This window comes from Tenrec ecaudatus, chromosome 4 (assembly GCF_050624435.1).
Source record: "Tenrec ecaudatus isolate mTenEca1 chromosome 4, mTenEca1.hap1, whole genome shotgun sequence".
Taxonomy (NCBI): domain Eukaryota; kingdom Metazoa; phylum Chordata; class Mammalia; order Afrosoricida; family Tenrecidae; genus Tenrec; species Tenrec ecaudatus.
Window position 1 is genome coordinate 191,765,777 of NC_134533.1, and position 19,040 is coordinate 191,784,816.

Below are 19,040 nucleotides of genomic sequence, written 5' to 3' on the forward strand. Positions count from 1 at the left end.
GCGAGTAAATACATTTTCTTTTACCCCCCACTCCTTATGTCTGTTTAAACAACAAGCAACATCATGATACCAAACCCACAACCAAGCTCATTGCCAACAAATCATAACAACCCAATAGGACAGGGTAGAACTGCCCATGTGAATTTCTAAGTCTGCAACTCTTTACAGGAGTAGCAAGCCCTGCCTTTCTCCTGCGAAGGGGCTGGTAGCATTGAACTGCTAACTCTGTGCATTTCAGCCCAACGAGTAGCCACTATGCCACCAGGGCTCCTAGCAGCATGGTAAGCAGCAGGAAGACCAAAGTTGTCAAAGATTTAATCTTACAGCATCAGTTGAATCAATGGTGAAGTCAAATTACACATGGCATTGCATAATTCTGTCACCATAGGCTCCTTTTTTAATGTAACAATTATGTGCTGGCCCAAGCCAAGGTATTTTCCATCCACCTTACAGGTGTATGAAAGCTGGGAAATGCGTAAGGAAGCAAGAAGAAGCATTAATGCATTTCAATTTTGATGTTGGTAAAAAATGCTGAATATGCCATAGACTTTTAGAAGAATGAACAACTTTGTCTTTTTTTAGTTCCTTATCTTTATTTTATTTTTTTTAAATCGTTTTATTAGGGGTTCCTACAACTCTTATCACAATCCATACATACATCAATTGTGTAAAGCACCTCTGTACATTCACTGCCCTCATTCTCAAAACATTTGTTCTCCACTTAAGCCCCTGGCATCGGGTCCTCATTTTTCCCCTCCCTCCCTGCTCACTACTCTCTCACGAGCCCTTGATAATTTATAAATGATTATTTTGTCATATCTTGCCCTGTCCGATGTCTCCTTTTACCCCCTTTTCTGTTGTCCGCCCCCCAGGGAGGAGGTCACATGTAGATCCTTGTAATTGGTTCCCTCTTTCCAACCTACCCTCCCTCTACCCTCTCAGTATTGCCACCCACACCGCTGGTCCTGAAGGGATCATCCGCCCTGGATTCCCTGTGTTTCCGGTTCCTATCTGTACCAGTGTACATCCTCTGGTCTAGGCAGTACAATCAGAATTCTCTTTAGAAGTGAGGTTAGCGAGATTTCCACTCACCTACTTTGGACAAGTTATCAAGAAGGGCGAAGCCCTACAAAAGAAGTTCAAGGATGGTAAACCAGTGGGACAAACCCAAAGAGGCAGGTCTTTATCTAGCTGGACACGGCAGCTGGAAGATGGGTCAGAGCCGCAGCAACTGTTAGGACAACACAAGACCCAGGAGTGGAGAGGGTTTTGTTCTGTTCTTCTTCAGGATTCAGAGTTGGCACCACATTGACGGCACCAAACCAGCACAGGAAGTCACGTGGAGCGTACATCACTTGTAACCAAAAGAAATCGAATGAAGAGGTTTTATGAGGGTCTATAAGGCTCCTTCTAGTTTAAGTACCCTCCTCTTCTCTGGATCTCAGACCATTGATGTATGTTAGAGAACTGACTGGATTCCAGGAAACATCTGTCAAGCACAGGTGTGTACCACTAACCGTAGTACTCGGAGAAGGATTACAACGGCGAATAAGACAGTGCTCCTTACTGGGGAAGTTCAGAGTTTTACAGCTAAATTCTTCCCTGTGGCTTGGTTGTATACTTGATTCCTTTTTTCTCCCCCCAATTTTACATTGACCAGTAATGCACATAAAGACAATGGTGTATGCCCAACGCACACAACATGATGAATTTTCATAAATGGCTATGGCTCATTTCTTATTTTTTTTACTAATTGTATTTGGTATATAAAGCTTACTTTATCACATCTGCAGCAGGACTACAGAAGCTGGAAAAGGGACTATGATTGGGACTGGTGCACTACTGAATATTCGAAGTTTAGGAAATTTGTTCAGTGTCTACTAATCACCTTCGCTGGAGTATAACTCAGAACCACGTGAGTCCTTTACACGATTTCCATCCAGAGCGCACTCATGCAGGTTTTTGACAGTGAGACTGCCCCTCCCTAGGCTGACGAGGAAACTCAGCAATCCACACTCTGTGATTTAAACACACTCTGCTGGAAGGCAAGACTTCTTACATTTCTGGTCAATTTTCAGGGGAAAAAAATCAATGCAGGCTGAACTCATGTAGACTCAAATATGGATCTGGGGATCCCATCATAGACCATGGGCTTCTTCTATAAGCTTAGTGCTCAGAATGTAAGCTTTAATGTAGCCCTTTATCTCATACAGAGTTTTTTTATTCAACATCCTTTGATCACACTTAGGGTGGTGAGCTTTCTTCTACAAGGACTAACTGCTTGCATCTTAATTGACTCCTTGTTTTAGGGCAAGCCTTTAAGACCCCAGACACTACCCTTCCTGATAGTCAAGCACTATCTGAGTCCTTCATGGTACTTTACTCTCAAATCTGTGTCACAAAGCAAGTGTTGCAAGAGGCCATGTCATTGTAGGAACTGCTTCTTCTTTGATTCGACCTTATCGCTTAAAGTGCGAGTTCAAAACCATTTACAGAATATACCATGTTTATACACGTGGTTCACTGCATAAACAACATTTTGGCTCTATAGGAAAGTACACTAAGAAAAAGAAATTACACTACAGACAACCTCCATGATTAACTAGTCTTAGCTATGACATGGATTTATATAACTCCTCTTTAAGGACATCATTAGAATAATATAAGCTAATATTTGTAAAGTGCTTAAGAGTAACTATCATGCAATCACCAGCTTAAGCATCATTTTTAATAGAACCTTTACCATGAGAGTGAGGCGGTTACTCCACGCAATAAAAGGACCCTAGAAAAAGTACACACTGTACATCTAAAATTTAACAATCATCAGAAATGCAGTGGGACCTTGGGTGCTCCAGAGTAATAAGGGAAAGGGAAAGCATTCCTGGCGGGTGTAGCTGTAGGTAGCTTTTCATTATCTAGGAATCCACATAAATTGGACCCTGTGGTTTGAGTGCATATGCAAATTTAACACTTTATTGCAGGTGAACATCTGTTGTTCCCTACAGGATGGCAGCAGCCAGGGAACTAGGGAGAGACCTTGTTTATGGGATGGCAGGTGGCCTTTTTATTCTCAGCAGTCTGCAACTCGCTCAACCATCGCCCCACAAGGGGCTTAAGTGCTCTCTGTTCCTCTTGCTAACTCAATCGGGCATATCCAGATACAGCTGAGATGTGTTCTGAACTGTGTGTGTTATGCTATCTGATTGACAAAGGGTAAACACAGAGAATCCAGAGTATATTAGTTATTTTGGGGGGGAGTAGAAATGATTTGATTTTCACACATCTATGAGATTTGGTTCTAAGAAGATATTGCTGACATAGATTGCGTAGAAACCTATAGTGTTGGGGTTACCTGGAGGAGACCCACAGCTATAGAGTCACTAGTTTTATTTTCTTTTGTAACAACCACTCTGCCCACCAAAGCCTTTCCTGGATCTTCTTGCCTCATCTTGTCACTCCACAGAGTTGCCATGGAAACCATCTTTTAAATGCACTGTAGTCAGTTCTTGGGTCCTCTGGCTCCAGCACACATATAATAATTGATGAGACATGGGCGGGTACTTGCACTACGCTGAGCTACTAGAATCCTTCCATAAGAATCTAGACTCCCCTAAGAGGCTCCAGATGGACTGTGAGTCGAGAAGTGGCTGTGTGTGGTCATTTTCTACCATTTGGGCAGGGACAGTCGGATGGTAAGCCGACAGGGGGAGAGAAGAAGGAAGAAGAAAGGGAGGAAAAGAGCAAAAAATTGAGAGAGTTTTCACAGAGTTTATCAGTTTTCCTGGGCATATTGGGTGGTCAATGTGCCACACTAGCTCCACAGTAAGATGAGGCTTTTAAAAAAGAATTATTTTGTAATTTGTAGTCAGAGTAACTACTTTCTTTTGTTTTATAACATTGTCTATTAAACTTTCATCTGTCTGGAATAAGAATGTAGGCGAGAGAGGCGGAACCCCAAGCTAGAGGGGAACAGACACTTCAGAGTCCCATGGAATTCAGCCTTTACTGAGATCTTCTTTGAGAGAGAGACTATGGGGAGAGAAGGAATCACAATGAAGGGAAATGAAGCACTGAGATCATGCAATTGCCTCTACAAGGTCCCGAGGGTCCTTTTGATGTAGTCAAAGGCAATACAATATGTCAATAAGGGCAAGAAGCTTAATAGCAGTCGTTAGCTACCTCACACCATGAACACAGATGCTATGGTAGATTGTGGGGATGCTAATAAAAATACATCTTTGTCCTTTGAGGGCCTGTGCTTGTCACGATCACTTCTACACCCACGGAAAGCCAGTAGTTTGAGAACATTTTGAAAATATAAGAGAGATGCTGGGTACAAATATAATTTCCAAGTTATTATTTATAGAACTATCCCATCATATTTAATATCATCTTATGTACTATAAAATATATGGTAGGCAAAAATATATATTGACCGTTTCAATAGTGCAAGATACTTGAAGGAAGTATTTTTTGTTTCTTATGGGACAGCATTTTCAAACACACAGCTGACATACAAAACTATTTGCTGAGTCTGGAATGACAGAGAAAGTTTACATGATAAAATAACATGCAAATACCTTGACATGTAACTTTCTATGAATAATTATCTCAAAAAGACCTAGTATTTGAGTTCTGATAGTACACAAGATTGTGGTAGCAGATGTATCCCTACATACATGGCATTCCTGAAAAGCTAGGTGTCTGAAATGATTTTTTAATTATTAATATTCAGTAAATCATTTTTAAGAAAATTGTTCTTGAGGAAGGGAGGAAAACAGGAGGAGCTGATACCAAAGGCTCAAACAAAAAGAAAACAGTGATGGGAAGATATGTACACATGTGCTTGATACAATTGATGTATGGATTGTTATTAGAGCTGTAAGCACCCCCAATACAACGATTTCTTTATGATAAAGAAATAAAGAAAAAGAGAAAAACACTGCTTTGAAACAGCTCAATCTTATTTCAGACTGAATTTAAACACAAGTCCCTCCTTCAGAACTAGTTCACTTGTCAGTACATTGGTGAATGGAGTTAAATTGTAATGTAGGCAAGCATTGAGGCAAAGAATGTTGGCAAATCAAAAACATTCCTTGAAATACTTAGTCAAGCATGTTTGATCTTAGTGAGTAAGCATGAGCTTTAACCTCCTGGATCTAGTACAGGCTCTGAGGACTTAGGTGTGCCCGGAACAAGCCTCGGTATTCCCATTGCTTCCTACGCATGTGCAAGTGGGACACTGAGTACTGAAGACCAAAGAAGAATCGATGCATTTGATTTATGGAGCTGGCGAAGAGTGCTGGAAGAGTCAGGGGCTGTCAAAAGAACAAACAAAAAACTGTCCTGGAAGATGGATAGCCAGAAGGCTCCTTAGAGATAAGTATGGTGAGATTCCATCTCATGTACTGTGGACGCGTTATTAGAGCGACCAGGCACTGGAGAAGGTGGGTAAAGTGAAGGAGCCGTGAAAGGACGAAGGCCCTCAACACGGGCTTGACATAAGGACACGTGTGAAGCTGGTGCAGGACGGGCATCGCTTTGTTCCGTTGTACACAGGCTCATCATGGGTCCATGCTGACTCAATGGTGCTCAATAAAAACAATAATTACTAAGAAATGGGCCAGGATCGAATGGTTCTAGTGGACACAACTCACTAGTGTAAGGGGATTCCATGTTTTGTCATTGTGATTGGCATTTGAAATGCTTTTAGAAAACATAAAACAGGAGATAAAAATTTACATTTGCATATTAAAGATATGAGTCCAAATTCAGACAGAGATATGCATCCATATTTCCATAATGCTAGTGTTAATATAATAATCCTGACCAGTGAATATTAGAAATTCTTGACCCGATTCCATAATCTATGCGAATGCTTCAAATAACTCATGGAAAAATTCCATTATCATTTAATTCCCTTTTCTCAGGAATATTTTGAAATCCCCTTGTACATTACAAACCTTATACCTCATAGTTTAGCATGAAGGGACACAGCACTATGTATTACATTTGATATTTTATAACCATGGATAAGTTGTTTTACTAGGTCTTGGCATTTCCCACATGAAAATTTCACATGTTGCACAAGAGACTTATAGTTTCATGGGTCTGGTAATAAAAGTGTAGTACGGTGAATAACAGCTTGGAATGATTGAATAGTAGGCAGGCTGGCTTCTCTACTTTCTGGTGGTTATTAGTACTATAAGAGCTCATCTCTATCTACAGAAAATGGGAGAGTCAGCTTAGATTTGAAGGCAGATCTCTTTCATCTTAATACTATTTACTATAAAACCACAAGGAGAAATTATATTACCCATATCTCAACTCATATCTATTATTCAACTTAAGTAGCTGCTATGGCTATAGGAAACCTCTTGTCCTGAACTTAGAGGAATGAAAAAACAGCTGTTCTTCAATTTAGTTGTTCTTTCAAATTCTACTTATTCATACTCTCTTTGGCTTTGTTACTTCTAAGGGATATCACGCTAAATTACCTTAGCTTTTCATTGTAGAATCCATTTATATTAGCAATAGAGGTTACTCTCTTCATTTTCTGAAAATTTCACATAGCTTCTATGGTCCCAAAGTTAAACTTTTGGCATTTATTCACCCTCTCCCTGAAGATATATTAAATGTTAACTATGAGTTAAGGCTTGAACAGGCAAAGCCCTCACAAAGCAGACATCTAGTTAGGAAAAATTGAACACGAATAAGGACAAATGTATGTTACAGTATTTCAGTTCCTGCTGAATGCTATTACAAAGATACATAGACGTGTGGGAGAAGATCAGTGGGGAAAGAAAACTCCAGACAGGTGGTCAGAGAATCCCCAGAAAACAGCACTGCAGACAGAGAAGAACAATTACAACAGCCCAGAGGCCGAATAGAGAAAGCAGGCCCCTTTGTTGGTGGGTATACTGGAGGCAAGACGGCATTCCGTAGCCTTACCCTAATACCTCATTGGTTTCATTACTGAAGCTTTATAATACATTGAGATCTGATAGCTCAAGTCCTCTAATTTTGTTCTTCTTCAAATTTTCTTAGTTATTCTTTTCTATTGGTATTTCAATTTATACACAGCTGGTAAAAGTAAGAACTGCTTTCTTTGCAGGTATTTTAGTTTATATAGAAAATATGGATCCATGTAGATTTACTAAATTTCTACTCACAGCAGCATAGAATTCCCCATATATGCCATATTTTACTGAACTCACTGTCCCAATCATGAGCATCCAAGTTGTTTGTAACTCCACTCACTAACAAATAGAGCTACCATGAATATCCTCATGCAACTACCTGTCGGGGCCTGTGTGAAAATATTTTGACACATCTCCAAGAGCAGAGTTGATATCCATAAGTAGATTATGGTAAGTGGTACTAGACTGATTTGAGAAACATGTGCATTATTTTTCTGGCAGATCCATGCTAGATATTGCCAGTCAAAATTGTTGTAAGTCGTGCCTGACCACCAACTCGTATTGCTTGTGCAAAGAGCACCCAGTCACGTAAAAGTTTATTCTGTACAAGTGAATGATCCAGGAATTGTGATATATAGTTAGCCTGCCCTTGTTCAATCTCCCTCTCTCATTAGTGTTTTAACAGTACCATGGGCTAATCAATGACACTATAAACCAAAGGTCCTTATGCTCTAGGGAGATGATCGGTAAGATTCTCTCCCATAAATTACAAGGATGTCTCTAAGATGATCTAGAGACAGATGAAAAACATAGATACTGGAATGGATTTTGGGCTTGCACTTAATCCTACTTCCATTCTAAGAACAAGTAGTTCTTCTAACATGGTCCTGCTCGGTACTCGCCCTCATGGAGTAAACAGAGTAGATATGGGTGCTATAGGAAAGTGTGGTGAAGAAATTAGATGGTGCCCAGAAACTAGCTGATAGAATTGAGGTCTTAATGACTTGTTCCAAACAATCAGCCAATAAGTGAGACATCAACTAAGTCCATATGGAAGAAGCATGCTAACATACGTGATACGAGGATTATAAATTATATAATCCAACTCCAAAGAAGGCAACAGTATCAGAGCTTAAATTGTGAGATTATGGCATGGGGAAGGCTATGGATTGTGGTGGAAATCCAAAATCTACACAAGGAATAAACTTCCGGTGTTTTCCCTCTAACTGAGCACTGGGAACAACCTGGCTACCAGGCAGCGAGTATCGGAGAGATGACAAGAGTAGACTAAAATGATCCATCTGACTTGAATGGTTAGAACCTGTTCCTTGAGCTCCCTTTTGATACACTTTGTGCTTGATCTGGTTTTTAATATTGTCTGGTTTTTTCCATATGGGGGTTTGTCTTCCCTGTTACATGTTTTTCCAATATGAAACCCAAGATAGGGGAAACTATAGAGACAGTCACTAGAATAAGGGTCCTTGTGTGGGGGGGTCCTTGTTTGGGGGGTACAGCAGGGGAGCTGGGGGGCTAAGGTGGAACTGATATTAAGGTGCTCAAGAAGGAGGAAATGCTTTGAAATTTATTTGGGTAGCAACTGTACAATTGCTTTACATGCACGTGGCTTGATAAGATTACAGTATGGAATGGTATGATGTCTGGATTAGCTCCTAACAAAATTGTTTGGAAAAAGTTTTAAATTAAATTTAGAAAAATATGTACATTAAACTCTATTCACCACCAATAGTTACATAAGGATTGTCATAAATATGTATATATATGAAAGGATCAATTTTTATTCTTTCATTAATTTTTCATGTTGCATAATTTTCATTCTCCTTTTTAATGATGACATGTTCTTGATGGATCTATAGTATGTGAGAAATTTATCAATGAAAAATACTGTTAAAACTTTATGATTTACTGCTTCCACATAACACTCTAAACATGCAAGCAACATATGAGGAGACTTCAAAAAGTTCACGAATATATAGAATTAAAATAGAAGGGAATTCTTCCACAAACTTTGTGAAACCCCACTCATATAATTTACTTTGCCCCCTAAAATAAAATAGGGTAAGTTTTAAAGGTTAGTTATTTAATGTAATAACACATTCAACAAGAATGGAGAATACCAGCAAATTAAATCTATATTACATCTTAATCCCACCACCTTTTAACATTGACACAAGCTTCCTTATGAATAAACTCACTGTAGTTTAAAATAAAATTACTACTCAATGCTGATCTTGACTCGCAAACATTCTTAGATTACTTTAGTTACATCTGGATACTGAATTCTATTAGAAATGTCATAAATACAGGAAGTTATCACAAAAGCAATAGTCACTATTTTGAATAGTGAACCCCGCGCAGCTAATATTTTAGCTTAGAAAAAATAACTTCAGGAAATTACCAAGATCATGCGAACTGTGTCTCATTATAACTCAAACATGCCGAAGGCTCTTCAAGAGTGCTGATGTTAGGCTGGGCCTCTAAGAGTCTCTACTGTATGTTTCTCTTTAATAAAAAAATAGTCACTTAAAAAGCAGGCTAAAGGACTGCTGTCTGACTTCTCAAGTTGATAGTAAGGCACACAGGAGCCTGTACAGGGAGCATCTACGGTGAGAGGGATCAACCATCACCGTCTTTCATGACTAAGAGATTTCGAAAAGTCTCAAGATGAGTTTCCAGAAGGAATAGAAATTTGTTCAAATTAGACTTTTGTTGGTTAAAAAAATTTTTTTATCAGCACCCATACCTGATGTTAGATTAGTAAAATGGAGATGATACAAAATGTTAGGGAAAAACACAACCTCAAAGGGCTCGGGTTTTATTGCTCTGGGAGGTATTATCTAGCTAACTGAAATCTCATTCCAGCATTCTTGTTACTACCTTATCTCGTTTCTTGAATCTTCTTTTGCAGCATTGGTATCCTCAACGAATTCAACAGAAATCTTTGACTCGTATGAACTATAGGTTTGTGAAAATATGATGTTTCTAACTTTGGTATTTTAACTTGATACCCTCTTCAAGGCCTCAAAATATGATGGAAAGAGGGAAACAAATAGCCAGAGGGTCGGGAGGAGAGACTAACCCCAGACAAACTTAGAATGTCTAAAAGCTCTAGGCACACAAGGAGAATCTTTACCCTTATAGACAGCCAAATGAAAAGAATTTGGTAAAGATAAATGCATCACCCAGCTGTGTGTGTATGTGTATAAGAATTTGAGTTTGGTTTCTGCAAGCTAACCAGTTTTGTTGATTGTCATGTACTTTTATTAAGCCACTTCCAATGTTTGTTAGCTAAGTGTTTAAAAAGTGTTATCCAAGGGTTTAAATCGGAAATAGTCTATTATTCCTGAGTGCATTTTTATATGCTTGTTACCTTTTTGTATTTCCTTATGAATTTCCTGTTCTTATCTTTGCCTATATTTGAATTGATGATGTTATTTTTATTTGCTGACCAATTCTGTTTGGTTTTAGATATTAACAATATATCCTCCCATTCTCTCTTTATTAATTTTATGTACACCCCTACTGTGGAGTGATATGGAATTATGGATGGTTTTATATATGTTAACACATATAACTACTCGACCATCTTTAGATTGAGTTATTATTATATGTCTATTTGTCTTCATTAAGGACTAGGACATTAGAGTAGTCAATTTTGTAACTATAGTATTGAAGCATGATGGTTGGTATGCAAAGGAAATGTGAAGGAGGGTGAGTTTTGAGATATTATGATAAATACTAAGGCTCTGAGTTGTGATGAGTCTACACTGTCAACCACCCCAAACCTATTGCTGTTGAGTCCACTGGACTTATAGTCACCGTATAAAGACACGCCTCTGTAGGGTTTCAGAAATTGAACATCTTTTGGAAACAAATGGACTCATCTTTCTTCTGTGGGAGGGGAATTGAACCACTGATTTCTCAGTGGCTGGTACTTTGCCACTGCAAGACCACAGCTCCTGTAAACCACCCAGGTACCATGATCTGTGCCCACAGTGAAGAAAACTTGCTGAAATCATGCGCCTCGTAGGACTCCCGTGTTTCTGCTTCAGGGATCCTTTCTGAACCTTGGGAGTAATCTCTCATCCCATTGGAGATGGCAGTTTGGTGGCCACCAACCAGAAGTCACTGGAACTCAGGACATGAGGGAAATGTGCTTTTTCCATTAAAGATGAAGGGAGACTATTTTTTTTATGGCGAGTAAGTTATATGGCAACAATGGTCCACTGAGGACGACATGAGGGGATCAACACCTTTAGAACTGTCATGTGGTTCATCACTTACAACCCTCTATGAAGGTCAAATTGGAGGGTGACTCATCTTGGTTTGATCCACAGGGGCCATCTGCTGGTTCACAACAACAAATCGACACCTACCACGTGTAAAGTACCTGTGATATATAGAGCCCTATCGATCTCTAGTTTTCAAAATATTAGCATTAACGTTTTAAAAAGAGTATTTCAGATACTCCTTAAATATTATCCTTATTACAAACTCAACAGTTTGATGTTGAGGCAAATGGAACTTTGCAGCAAATCTAGCCACAGACGTGTTTGTGCTAAAATTAATTTTAAGGAATTTAACATGAGAAAACAGTGAAGCAAATTTCTTATAATATGCCTAGATGAAAATAATGAAATTGATCTATTTAATTACTTGGGCCAGCCAGGAGATATAAATAAGGACAGAATATGGAAAACACACTGAGTATATACAATAGATAATGTGAGGTCAAAACAGGGCCTGCTAGCCTTTTCAGTTTCACAACAGAATTTGAAACCTTTTCATTAATTTTTGAATGAGAATTAGGTGAACTCAAGTTACGTGTTTTGTCGCAGTTTTACGGTCATCATCGTATTGCGACATGCATATCCCTTTAAAATCTTGATTACTTCTCAAAATACTTTGTTGGGTTTAATTGTACTTCAAAATCGGTTTACTAGCCCCTTTACTACTCAGGTGTTCTGGTAACTTTTTCACCCAATAGTTTATAAGCATTTTAGAGTGACGTACAGGAAGTAAAACTATAAAGACACAAGGCAACTGGAGACAGAGTTACACTAATATATATAAGGAATTATGGGGCATTTGAGGATGAAGAATAAGCATAGGATAGGAGAAAGGAAAGGTGGGGGCAATGGCAAAAATCTGTCAGAGTGGTGACATGATTTCTAAACAAGAGAAGTATAAATATCCTAACGGATGTAACAGTTCCACTATTCAAATAGCTTTTCTTCCAGTTACACAGTAAATTTCATCCCCTAAACATACACTGTAATCTTAGAACTCCTTATGCATACAAATTTCATTTTGTTTGAAAATGCTGTAATCTGTTAATAATATTACTCAAGTAGGGTGGGTTCTCATATCTTTGGAGTTGTAATAACAAGAGTGGATTAGAACATGCATCTGTATAGGGTAGGGCAGATGCCATGCAATGATCCTTTTTAAGTCAAAGAGCCAACAAACACCTAGGTGCACGAAGGGGAAACACACAGAAGAGACCCTGCTTTTGACTGTCCGCACCCCAGCCTGGGAGAGACTGATTTCTGCACACAACTTGGTATTTCTTTTAGAGCAGAACGAGGGAACAGATGCTCCTCGCTGGACTTCTAACCTTCACAAAAGGCTACCAAAATGATGACAACAACAACAACAACACCGCAATGGAGTATTTTGGTTTGTCTGCGTGTGGAAACTGAAGACCAAGGCGAGGTTTCACACGTGTTCTCTGAACAGAGCGGAGTTGCAGAAGAGAAATGCGCAACTATGAATGCGCTCACCAGACACCCCGAACGCTCGTCTGCATGCGATCTTCTAAGTTTTTGGAGATCCGCGCTTCCTCAGAGCTGGGCAGTTTGAACCCTCTCGTGGCTCTGCAGAAACCAGGTCAGGTGAAGTCCTGAGTCAAGATCACAGCCAAGAAAACACTGCGGGGCATTTCTGCAATGCACGAAGCTGCCACGAGGTAGTGTGCAATTCATTGGCAGCGAGCAAGAAGACAGTGGCCTTGGGGAAAGAGTGGCCCCACAGAGCCAGTCTGTAAGCCGTCCTGTACCCCTTTATTGTAGACTCATGCGTAAGAACAGTTTTAAGAGATAGATGATGAGGAGTTAAACAATACGATTGTACGCAGAGGGAGCCCTGGTGGCGTGGTGGTTCTGCACTGGGCTGTGAGCTGCAAGGTTTGCCCTTCCAAACCGCCAGCTGCTCTAAAGTGTACTGGGCTGTCTACTCGTGTGAACCGTTACAGCCTGGGAGACTCACAGGGGCAGGTCGACCGGTCCTATAGGGTTGATTTAAACATTTTTGATTATACACATAGTCTTGCCATTATAGTACTAACAAACAACTGTTAGTATATTGCATGGGTGGGCATGTTGCATGGGTGGGCATATTGCATGGGTGGACATGCAGGCTGAATAGGTGTGGCAAGGCGAATGGGGGCATGTCAATGAGTTTATGCATGGCAGAGGATATTTCTACACATATAGGTATGTGTGATATGTATACCCATGAATATACACACACACACGGAAAATACTTACTATGGTCCTTTCACACTCTTCAAGCCTGGGAGTGAACCCAGCCCCTGGATCATCTTACAAGCAAACATTAGACAGGTCTATGGAGGAAGTAATAACACCAGGGCCAAATGTCCACCTGACTGCTATCAATCACTCAGGACCCCAAAACCAGAACTGGCCCCCCAAAAAGTGCAGATTGGAGGAAAGGGCGCGTGAGAGAAGGACAAACGCAAATGGGCACCCAGGGAGACCGGGAGAAGAGTGCTATTTATCATGAAATAAAATATTTACATTTCTTAATGGAAAACTAATATGCTTTGTAATCTTTCACCCTGACTACAATAAACAAACAAAAAAGTTGTCAGTTTATGAAGTCCAGGCGAGCTCAAAAAATATCTGCAGTTTTAAAAAATTGGCCTTGTGAATGAGAAGAAACGAGAGTGTGTTCAAGAAGAGAAGGCAGCCTATTGAGGGAGAGGATAGGTTTTATAATTAGATACCTTTGCTTAAAACGCTGTCCTTGCCAATTAGATATTTGGGAGACCCGTGGGAGTGGGCGAAGCATTCGGCTGCTCACTTCCAGATCGGCAGTAATCCCAGCAACTGCTTTGTGGGAGAGGTATTCAGCTGTCTGCTTCCATACGGATTTATAGGCTGGAAGACCAAGGAAACTCCAAGGTAGGCCTGCTATGAGCCAATTGATTCCATAGCATCAGGTTTATCTATTACATTTCTGTAATTTTCTTGTTTTGGTACAAGTTAGTTACACAGACCACTCTCAATAGCACCTGATCTTCTACCGAAATATATGGAGATTTTTGAGGACGGCACAGGACCAGGCTGTGCTTCGTTCTGTCGTAAAAAGGGTCGTTTGCGTCTGAACCAACTTGCCGCACTTAACAACAACAGCACGAAGAATTTTTAAAGGACTAAATGAAAGGCTCTCTAAAAATAAAGTGCTAGCATCGACCAGATAACGAACGAATAATGCTATTTTCTTTGTTATTTGCCATTTTCAATGGAGAGGCACCTATGTCCATAGATGGTAGGCTCAGACTGTGGAACGGGGCTTATGTATCGACTCTAACTGATGAACTCCGACAACATTGAATAAATATATAATCTGCATTTTTCTTTCTATATTGCTAATAATTAAGATGACCAAGATTTCTGTACAGTCAATGGTTTCTTACACTGCAGGGGGTGGGAGGGAAATGAACGCTGCAATATGTGGGCCAAATATCCAGCCAGTTAGAACGAGGCTTTGGTTGTTAGACAACGGTATGCATGCTCTGGCTTGCCTTTCAGCAATCCCTCCTGTTAAATCACTTGTCCTTCTGACACATCTAGTGAAGTCATGCTCATGCTCAGCCTAATGGCAAGATGCAGCACAACCCGAAGTTTGATAGGAAAGCTGTTTGTATAAACTGACACATGCAGCAAATACATAGGTCCATAAAATAGTCGTCGCGTTTTCACTGTGACAGTTAATTCTTGGTTAGATTCCTATTACACGAATTGAGTCACTTCAGGAGATCTGAAGCATTCTAGTGGCGGTGCCGGTCATGCGGTGAGCTGCTAAGTGCAGGTCAGCGGTTTGAGTCCCCTCGCCACACTGCAGGAGGAAGAGGAGGCTTTCTGCTCCTGTAAAGACTTACGGTGTCGGAAACCTTATCCTGTGTCCCTGGGAGTCAGAATTGACTTGGAGGCAGTAGGTTGTGGTAGACACAGTACACTAGGCAATTTTAGGTATTGGTTAGCCGCAGCATAAAAGATTAACTGGAAGCAAATCCATGCCAAGCAAGCAGAATAATAAACCATTAAACACACAGAAAACTCTGGAAACCCTTAAAATCTGGAATAATCAGACAGCTCTAGCTAAATGTTCAATGTCACTAAAATTAAGCCTACATATAATTAAATAGACCTAAATAAAGAAACAGGGTTGAAACAAACAATCATATCAATGGGAATGAGGTGGGGTGAGGCAGTGGGGTGGACACCCAAAGCCCCTATGTAGACAATTGGACATCCCCTCACAGAAGGGTCACAAGGAAGGGACGAGACAGCCAGGGTACAATAGAGCACCAATGAAGCACATAACACTCCTCCGGTTCTTTAATGCTTCCTGCCCGCCACTAACATGAACCTAGTTACGCCTTATAAATCCAGCTAGTCCAGAGCATGTACACTGGCAGAGACAAGAGTTCTCGAGACACAGAATGCAAGACACATAACCCCCTCAGAAACAATAAGGGGAGTAGTGATACTATGAGGGTAGAGGGAAAATGAGGAGAGAAGGGGGAAGAAGGGGGAACCCATCAACATATAACCCTCCACACCCCCACAGGGGGATGAACAACAGAATGTGGGCGAAGGGAGAGAGTGGGTGGTGTAAGATATGACAATCATAATAATTTATAATTATCAAGGGTTCACAAGGGTGGAAGGTGGGAGAAGGAGGGGAAAAAGAGGAGCTGACACCAAGGGCTCAAGTAGAAGGCAAATGTTTTGAAAATGATGATGGAAACATATGTACAAATGTGCTTGATACATTTGATGTATGGATCGTTATAAGAGCTATAAGAGCCCCCAATAAAATGATTTCTAAGAAAGAAAGAAACTGGGTTAAGGGAAGCCATCCAAATACTTTTTTTTTTCATAGAATGTGGGTAATACATCCCGAGTTTGGCTTCTAGCTAATTATTTAATTGCCCACTGGCAGCTGACTAACCATATCTACTATGTTCAAAGACTTCTTCAAGTGAGGTCAGGACAGCGGCCTTTTCCATTATAAATGACCTCCAGGCCTGTGTGATCAGGTCTCAGCACTAATTAGAAGCGAGACTTACATCACTTTCATGACCTTCTCGCAGGTTGTATGTGAGGTCATGCTGGATGTCTTCCACGAATTTGTGAGCATATTCTGGGTAAAGGTCTAGCACTTCAAAGAGTCCTTTGAGGATGATGCACTGGAGATCACAGTAGGTTAACGCCTTCACATCGGCATTGGTCTTGATCACTTGGTCTTTAATTGACAGGTTTGCTCCAATTAAATCTCCTTTTCCTAGAAACAGTAAAAGAGACAGAGAGAGAGAGAGATAGAGAGAAAGGCTAATTTTAAGAAAAGCAAATTTAAGATGCATCATTTCATTTGACTTAGCAGGTTCATGGCTCTGAGATTACATTAAGCAGAGAAAAAACATTGCCTAGGGCAGGGTTTCCCTAATTCTGCAGAACGGAGATGGTAAGCCTTACAGTTCCGGGTGGTCTGGCACCACCCTATGGCCGGAGGCAGAGAGGGTTGGTTACCTGTGAGTTGGGATGCTAATGGAAAAGCCACTGATCTGAACCTACCAGTCAGTTTGAGGGGGAGATGAAGCCTGCGGCTCCCATAGAGATCCATAGCTTCTGAACCCAATGGGACAGTTCTACCCTGTTCTGTAGAATCAACTAGATAGAAGTGTGTGTGTGTGTGTGTGTGTGTGTGTGTGTGTGTGGTGTGTTTGGCCACTACTCATTGCATGGCATTCACATTTCTTGGCCCCCAAATTTGAAATTTAAATATATCACTAAATATTGCCAACTATCCCTTAGAAGACAAAATTGCCCAGAATTGAGAACCGCTGGTCTGGGGGAGAAAGACGGGCACATAGAGTAGGGAACACAGGCCATTGCTGGCTGCCACATTGTCATAGGACTCAACTCTTTTGAGCATTTCTGTGACAACTGTCAGCATTTAAGGGGAAAAAATAGTGGCTCAGAGTTTTCGAAGTATAAAAATGGCTCTTTCTGAGGTCAGATCATGTAGATGTGTATTAATGGCTATCATTCTAGTTCTTTGCAGAGACGACAAGCCTGATGTCCCTAGCTCTGAACTTGTCCATAAGACAAGGATCATAAGGTATTCCACGCTCCAGGGTTCAGAAGAAGCGGTAACGACAGCATATTATGGGCAATAAAATGTATCTCATAAAACATAAAACACAGCTCAGAGCTCTAATGTCCAATGACATTGCAAAAGCTTCATTGTTCTCTATGAACATAGAGTGACTAGAGATGATCAGCTCCTCAGTGGTGCCACCTCAGGGAGAGACCCAATGCCACTTTCTCCAAGTTTATATGCGTCCTACCTGACATCCGGCAAGATCAGGGGGTACTTTCATCTTACCTTTTTTTTGGTCTACTACACTTCTACCTACCATGTCTGAGCTGGCCTTCAATTTTACAGGAACTAGTTTGTTTCCTTGAGTTCACCAATTAAAAATACTGGAAAATGTACTTAAAATGTTTATATGAATCCCAATCAAAGTAGTAGGAAGGTAAACCTAGTTGTAAATAAGCAGACTTCAGCTTTAGACTTACTTTAGACACAGCCATTAATTCAGCCAATGCTCATTGAGAAACATTAAGAGGGAATCCTTCCGTACTCAGAGATACCTGGATTAAAGGGTAGGGTCATATGACCAAGACCACAGAGGGAACCGACGTGGCTCCAACTCAGGAGTTTCCGAATCTTTGATTAGTCCTCAAATAGCATCACATCTTGGATTTAATGTTCAACTTAATACGTTTTATGACCATTCTCTTCCAAGTGAAAATAACTAACAAAGGATCAATGTATAGAACAAAATTATCTGGATCTAAATACATTTTTAACTTTCATGATTTTAAATTTTTATTCTGCCCAGCATTTCTGAAAGCAAATAATATATGTAGTAGCCTTCAATATTACTCTAAACCAGTGGTTCTCAACCTTCCTAATACCATGACCCTTTCATACAGTTCCTCAGGCTGTGATGACCCCCGAACCATAGAATTATTTTTGTTGCTACTTCATCACTGTCATTTTGCTACAGTTATGAATTGGGTGACCCCTGTGAAAGGGTCCTTTGACCCCTAAAGGGGTCGTGACCCCTAGGTTGAGAACTGCTTTAAACTGTTAAATTGGACAGCAAAATTGGACCAAATTAACTATGAATGCATGTAATAATCATAAATATCTGCAGCAGATAAAGAAGCTGCGGGTTTTAAAAATTACTGAATTATAAGCCAAGTATTACGTAGGGCATCATGATTACTAAGAAGAGTCTGGAGCAAAGCATGTCCTTTGAACCAAAGACCTGGGGTCTCTGAACCGCTGCGAACCTCCTAGACCCCAAACAAAGACCTGGTATACTGAAGATGGCAGGAGCTAGAGACAGTGGGAAAGGCAGAGGGTTTGTTGGTCCACGGCGTTAGGGATGAACGCATTCTGGCGAAGGGATGCTTGTGAAGCTAAATGTTTCAAGGGTTCCCAAGAAGGATCCCATGGAAGAGTCTTTCTACGTCAAGGTGAGGCCAGCTTCCTCTGAGCAGAGAAATTCCACTCAACAGTGGAACTTAGTGAGCTACAGCGCTTGTGCAGGGCAAGAGAAGCCCCAGACGGGGGGTGCCCCCGTAGCCTGGCATCAAAAGGTTGCCACAGGCCTAATGTGACTGGAGCTGGTAGCAGAGGCTTAGGAGGGTCTAGCAGCAGAGGAACAGCCTTGGGTGTTCGGTAGGCATGTTAAATAGCATCAGCGAAGCCAGGGGC

At 40.6% G+C, this 19,040-nt stretch overlaps 1 protein-coding gene across 1 annotated transcript in view; it reads right to left on the reverse strand.

Moving 5' to 3' along the window:
- The window catches only part of KCNH8 (potassium voltage-gated channel subfamily H member 8), a 422,222-nt gene that overhangs the window by 56,829 nt on the left and 346,353 nt on the right, over nt 1–19,040 (reverse strand). The window contains exon 11 of the mRNA XM_075548953.1: nt 16,318–16,532. Within this exon, the coding sequence (XP_075405068.1) occupies nt 16,318–16,532 (215 nt within the window). The remainder of the gene's footprint in view (nt 1–16,317; nt 16,533–19,040) is intronic.